Source organism: Hipposideros armiger, unplaced genomic scaffold (genome assembly GCF_001890085.2).
Source record: "Hipposideros armiger isolate ML-2016 unplaced genomic scaffold, ASM189008v1 scaffold_125, whole genome shotgun sequence".
In the NCBI taxonomy this organism is placed as follows: Eukaryota; Metazoa; Chordata; class Mammalia; order Chiroptera; family Hipposideridae; genus Hipposideros; species Hipposideros armiger.
In genome coordinates, this window is record NW_017731475.1 from 2,260,449 (window position 1) to 2,267,171 (window position 6,723).

At 40.8% G+C, this 6,723-nt stretch overlaps 1 protein-coding gene across 1 annotated transcript in view; it reads left to right on the top strand.

The window, feature by feature from the left end:
- The first annotated feature begins 398 nt into the window (after nucleotides 1–398).
- Nucleotides 399–6,723, top strand: part of TOMM70 (translocase of outer mitochondrial membrane 70) — a 44,980-nt gene continuing 38,655 nt past the window's right edge. The window contains exon 1 of the mRNA XM_019648329.1: nucleotides 399–1,098. Coding sequence (XP_019503874.1) covers nucleotides 763–1,098 — 336 coding nt within the window. The 5' untranslated portion in view covers nucleotides 399–762. The remainder of the gene's footprint in view (nucleotides 1,099–6,723) is intronic.

Consider the following 6,723-nt stretch of genomic DNA (forward strand, 5'->3'; position numbering starts at 1 on the left):
CGCTATCTTCAGCTTTGAGGTCTTTTCTCTCACATCTTTAACAGTCCTTCAAATCCGCTGGTTTCCGGGACACGCGGAAAGACAACCAAATTAATGGCCGCAGGACCCTAAGGAGCGCCAACGTGGCGGTAACTAGACAACGAGGGGTCCAAATTCCACCAATAGCCTGGGCAGCTCCGCCTACGTCCCGCCTACCACTCCTGCCAGCCAATAACCTTCACAACTGCTCTGCCGCTCCCGCCCTTTCTAGGGCTGCCGCGGAGCCTGTACGGCTCTGGTCGCCTGCGCACCGTAAATCCTTGTATATACGCGGCGCCGCTCCTTGGCTTCGTTAGACAAGCGAGCCCTCTGCCCTTCTTTCCTGAAGGCACAGGGAGCGAACGACATGTGCTACCACCGGAGGGCAAGATCCCAGAAGTTAGTCTCACAAACAAAACAGCAGCGGGGTAAAAGGAAATTGAAAAGGATGTCCAGGACGCCCACCTGACGCCCACCTGACCCCAAGTGTCCCTCAACCCGGAAGTGATTTTCTCCTTTTCCTCCCCCTCTACGGTTAAGAAGGGAGGAGAAGGGCTGCCAGGTCTGGCCCGGCATGCCTCGGGCTTCCGGTGACCTCTGGCCCTTTTCTGTCGCACGCTCTTGCTTCCTAGCGTGCTCGCTCTCTCACCGCCTTCCTTACCTTCCTCCCGTTTTCCTTCGCTCGCTGCCTGGTGACTGTGGCGCCCGCGACCAGCAGAGAGACGGTGGCGGAGGACATTCGTCATGGCCGCCTCTAAACCTATAGAGGCGGCGGTGGTCGCTGCGGCTGCGGCTGCGCCCGGCTCCGGGAGTGGGGTGGGCGGCGGTGGAGGTGCGACTGCGGGCCCGGGCACTGGGGGCCTGCCGCGATGGCAGCTGGCCCTGGCGGTCGGTGCACCCCTGCTGCTGGGCGCGGGTGCCATGTACCTATGGAGCCGGCAGCGACGGCGCCGAGAGGCCGGGGGCCGAGGCGAAGCCGGCGGCCTGAAGCGCAACAGTGAACGGAAGACCCCGGAGGGCAGGGCCAGTCCGGCCCCGGGCAGCGGACACCCCGAAGGCCCCAGTGCTCACCTGGAAATGGTGAGAAGCAGCGCTGGGCCATGGAGGTGGAACCCAGCGGTTGCAGCCTTTCCTTGATGGGTTGTGCCGATCAGGGGGCTTCCCATCAGTCGGCAGCACGTGGGTTTAGGGAGACTCATTTCTGGCTGTCTTTATAGGGAGTGGAGTAGCCCGAGGGCACAGGCTAGCGACATTTTTTTGAGTTTCCTTTTGGTTTCAGAAAAATATTTTTCTCAGTGACACAGCATTTATCTCTAGCGTTGTGAGTACGGGGGACATTTGCAAATGTGATGATTGTATTTAAATTAGTGAAGGAAGGAAAATTCTGTGAACGATTAATACCTTGTAAAATGAATTGCTTTGGTGATATCCAAGGCCTAGAACTTAATCGGTAATAACCTTTTAATAAGGAGCCACTCCCCTTTTTTGAAGTGTTTAAGGGTGGGGGATCGGTAAATACAGTGCCTTTTGGTTGACAGTAAAATGATGTTCATTGGCATTTGTTTTTTCATCTGTAAGAGTGAGTTCTTAAACATTTTGTGTAGAAGCATCTTAAATACATTATTCATATAACCTGGAAATTTACATGATCAAGGTTGACATTCGTGAAACAGATTCTCTGATGTTAGGCAAGGTATTGGAGAATCTGGTGAAGTGCGTTGTATGGTTTTGTTGAACTGTTAAATCCTTTTGGTATCTTAACAGCTGTGCGGGGAATTGGCCAGGCTGCATTTAACAATGCCAGGATGCGGTGGGATAGAGGGTTTTATCCGCGTCTGGGATTATACAGTGGTAGTTAAGAGTAAATCAGAGGTCAGAGAAACCATTGGTCAGATAACTCCTAATTATATACATTTGCAAGTCATTTTCCACGTTATACTATTCAGACTGAAGACATGTTTTTTACTAAGTAGTCAAATGAGCTTTAAAGGAGGTTTTGATGTGGCGGAACCAATTACCATAGCTTAGTGCTTACTGTATGTCGGTCATGCTTAATGAGAGAGCCAGATAGCTTTTCTAATAGAGTAAAACATTGCCTTTTTTTTTTTTTAATGTAGAAAAGATGCACTACACTATGGTGGAAAAACACATGGACTGTGAGAACTAGGAGGTGTGCGCTTTATGTTGGGCTCTCCAGAATAGTTAGTTACCTCGGGAAAGGCATTTTCTCTCTTTGGCCTTAGTGTCATCTTGAAGAATAAGAGTATTAAAATACTATATTAGCTCTCTTATATTTCTTCAGCCCTAAATGGTGATTCTGAGTGCTGCTAATGAGAATGGTAATCAGGGGGATTCTTTGAATTAGTCATCACTTATGTCACTTTCATATGCCTGAAATTCTCTGGTCATTTCCTATTTCATTTGTTAATTTTAATCACAAAAGAATAATGGATAAATGAAAAATACATAAAAGTTCTCAGTTATATAATAATCACCAAAAATAAAGATAGTTTCTATACATGAAACGAGGTTTTGACATTTCATTGCCGTTTCAAATACTACCCCATCTCACCCATTGGATATTTGATAGAATTTAGCAAACTGTCTTTCAGACTTTAGACTTCCTTAAATCCCTAAAAGACAAATAGCATTGTCTGGGTCAACACTGATGATTTTTAAATTTCATGGTGTTTCTGTAGTTTTATCAGAACAATTTTTTTATTTACCTGACTGCCATTAAAAATTAGACCTTAAGATTAACTTCTTTGTGTACTCGAAGTGCTTTACAGTGATTTATTATTTTTGACCCAAAATGAAACAGTGAAACACTTGTACATAGTGTTGTACTTGTGGAATTTGTGGGCTTGTACCTATAATCTTGCTGAGTTACTAGATGACTTTTTAGTAAAGCAACAATTAGAATGTCTGCCATTTTTTAATAGAAATTTGTATTTTAATTGTTTGTGACCAGTAAATACTGAAAGACTTTTTTTATGGTCTAGTCCTTGGAGTTATTATTTGATTATCTAAATATAATTTGTTTATTGTCTGTGGTTGGAGGAATTGCTCTATATTTAAATAGCACCTTTAAGTTGGCAACCTCAGTGGGTTTTGTAATTGAGGACGCATTTGTTTGAACTAATGGAAGAACTGGCAGAATCCTTATGTCCTTATTGTTCTTTCTCCACCTGACCAATAGCTATAATTCTTAACGGAATGAAGGAATGGACAAATACTGAAATATTGTCTGTTTAGGGTTCATTATCAGTGAATAATATGGGGAAATCAGTGTTTTTTGTCGTTTGGCTTATGTTTGCCTTTATGTAAAATTAATAAAATTACTGGGTTTCTCTCTTGAGTTTGAGATTTTCATGTGTAATGTAGACCATATCCAATTATCTTTTTTTCTGGGATAGCAAATGCTTCTAATGAAAAGGCAGAAATTCATATTTTTGTTTAACTATTGGAGATTTTAGGATTTCACTAAAGAAAGGCATCTAATCACAGTTGATAGCATCTGAGTTTGAGCTACAGTAGTCTGCCTTTATCCAAAGGGTATACGTTCCCAGACCCCCTTTGGATGCCTGAAACTGCAGATAATACTGAACCCTATATTTACAGATGCACCTTTACTTACGATGCGTTTACATCTCAATGAATCCATCGTAAGTTGAAAATACTGTAAGTCAAAACTGGTACATTGAAGAGTGTCAGTTCTTTACCCTTGTGAACATGTGGCTGACTGGGAACTGCAGCTCACTGTCGCTTCCCAGCATCACGAGAGTATCATACCACATGTCACTAGCCCAGGAAAAGGGCAAGATTCAAAATTTGAAGTACAGTTGCTACCGAATGCATAGCATTTTCACACCATTGGAAAGCTGAAAAATCATAAGTCAAACCATTGTTAAGTCAGAGACTGTCAGTACCATGTTTTTTTCTTATACATACATATGTATGATAAATTTATAAATTAGGTACAGTAAGAGATTAACAATAACTAATAAATAGAACAATTATAACAATATACTGTAATAAAAGTTATGTGAATGTGGTGAGACCCTCAAAATATCTTATTGTACTGTACTCACCCTTCTTATTGTCATGTGAGATGATAAAATGCCTGCGTGATGAGATGTAATCAGGTAAATGACGTAGGCATTGTGGGGTAGCATTAGGCTACTATTGACCTCTTGGAGATACATCAGAAGGAGGATCATCTGCTTTGGGTGATTTGGACTCATCATCAGGAGCAGACCATGTCCATGACTGGGAAAATTTTCTGACCGTGGGTAACTGAACCTCAGGAAAGTGAAATCATGGATAACAGGGGACTGCTGTACTTAAAGTAATAACTCATATTTCATTTTGGGCCATTATAAAAGTCTCCCATGATGTGCCATTGAGTTGCTATTTTTAAAAATTAACTTGAAGAATTACAGGTTCTCAGGAAGTTTTTTGAAGATCATCTTATCCATATGACTTCTTAATCTCTGGGCCTGAGTTATCACCCGAGACCACCACCTCCACATAGACACCAAGCCTGGTATCTTGGTTGCACACATGTCTTAGGTATTTCTTTTTTCAAACAACCCATGATTTTTTTTTTTTAAAGTGCATCTATTTAAAAGCATTGTTAACTTTTTTTTTTTTATCTGAGCCATACTGCCACCTGTTGGCAGCTCAGCGGCTGCTCAGCTCGGGCCAGGAATTGAACCGCTGTTGCTCAGAGCTCAAACTCTTGAGCAAGCTCTTAACCAACTGAGCCACTTGGCTGGCCCACAAGCATTGTTAACTTTATAGTAGCTTTTTATCCAATTGTTTTTTAATCTGATGATCAAAATACAGTTATTCTGGTATTCAAGTTTTTTAATGTTACACAGGTTATCCCAGCCCTCTAGAATGCAAAGGGAGAAATGTACCTAAACAGTTTTATAATGAGATCATAGACTGAGTAACCTGCTGTTATCAATCATTTTCTAAATGAAATAATTCTCTCCCCCAAATCATCTGATGATTCGTTTCTAGTTACTTTTTTAAAAAATCAGGGTCTCCAATGACATGCTTATAATTAAGTGCAGTGAACACCTTTCAATCTTTATCTTACATGATTCTTGGCAATATTTCACATTGTCTTCTCTTAATATCATAACTTTTCCTGTGACTTCTGAGACACTAGTCTCCTGATTTTATTCTTTATTTTATAACTTCCAATACCTGTTCTGCTGATTGTACTCAGTCTGCTTTCCAGGCTCTTCCCTGGCTTCCCTTTTGGTGACCATGAAGGTTCTATTATCGGCATTCTTATGCTCTATACCTTTTGAGACGCTCGCTTGCCCTCTAGCAGCTGCACTTAGCATCGTACTGATGGCTCCCTAATTTCTTGTCTATAGCCCAGACCTTTCAAGAGGCTCATATTTAAAGGGAATCTCCACTTCATTACCTCACAAGTATTTCACACCCTAGACTCCTGTTTTTTCCTGAGAATACCCCTTATCAGTTAATGTGCCACATCTGATTTCCCAAGCCAGAAACTTGAACATCATCCCGAACTTTTTATTCTCATGTTTTCCACATCCAGTCTAGAAAAACATCCAGGATATCCTGTGTTTTAAAGATCTGACTACCACTGCATTCCCACTGCCGTTATTTCTCCACCGAATACCAGTAACTGCTACTCTCATTATTGCCTTTCTCCAATCCATTTTGTCACCACTAGAGTAAATCCTGCGAGTCCTGTGCTTAAAACAAAGTGGTGTTCTGTTGATAAAATTGAAATGCATGATAGAAGATACTCTGTGATCTTGATTCTGCTTACCTCATCAACTTCTCTTGCCACTTCCTCTTGTTTCTCACCTTGGATGTTCAGTAAACAGTATCTTTAAATCGTAACATGTCATTTCCTTCCTAGAGAAGGAAACCCTTCTCTACCTAAGCACACCACTATGTAATTACATGACACTGAAGTTTTTCCTTCTGTAGCACTTTCACTTGGCACAAGGGTTGCTTATTCATTGTCTTTCCTACTATATTCTTGAGTCTGTGAAGGCTAGGATGGCTCTATCTTTCTCACCATTGTATGCTCAACCTAATACAATGCCCGGCACATAGCAGGGTTTGAGTGAATGAACCAATGAATTTTCATTCTTTGACATCTGTAAGTGTGTCTGTATGTGTGTATGTGTGTGTGTGTGTGTGTGTGTGTGTGTATATAAAATATATAATATATATTTTAATTCCACAGGTTGAGTATTTTTTAAAAATTTCCGGCTTTTCAGTTTTATTCATTTTTATTCTACCAATTGATCCTGGAAATTGGTATAACATTCTTAAACCTCATTTAGGCATAATTTTTATAAGTCGCTTGATTTTGTATAACTACATCTGTAATGCTGCAGAAGCAGCATTCTTACAAGTAAGTTCTTAGGTAAAGAGTAGTCTGTATTATGATTTAATAGGTGGGGTTGGTTGTAGATTTTTTAAATTTAAGGATGTAATATGGGAAAAGGCTTTATTATCTTAGATATCATCTTAGATATTTTCTTATTATCCTAGCTTTGACTCATAAAAGTAACAACTGGTCAATAAAGTATTGAAAGATTGTTTTTCATGCAGTAAGTGTTTCAAAGTTAAATGCTACTTCTGTAAAGCTGTAAATCCTTTGGAATTTGGTAAAATTAAGAGAATAAAACCATTTAAGAGAAG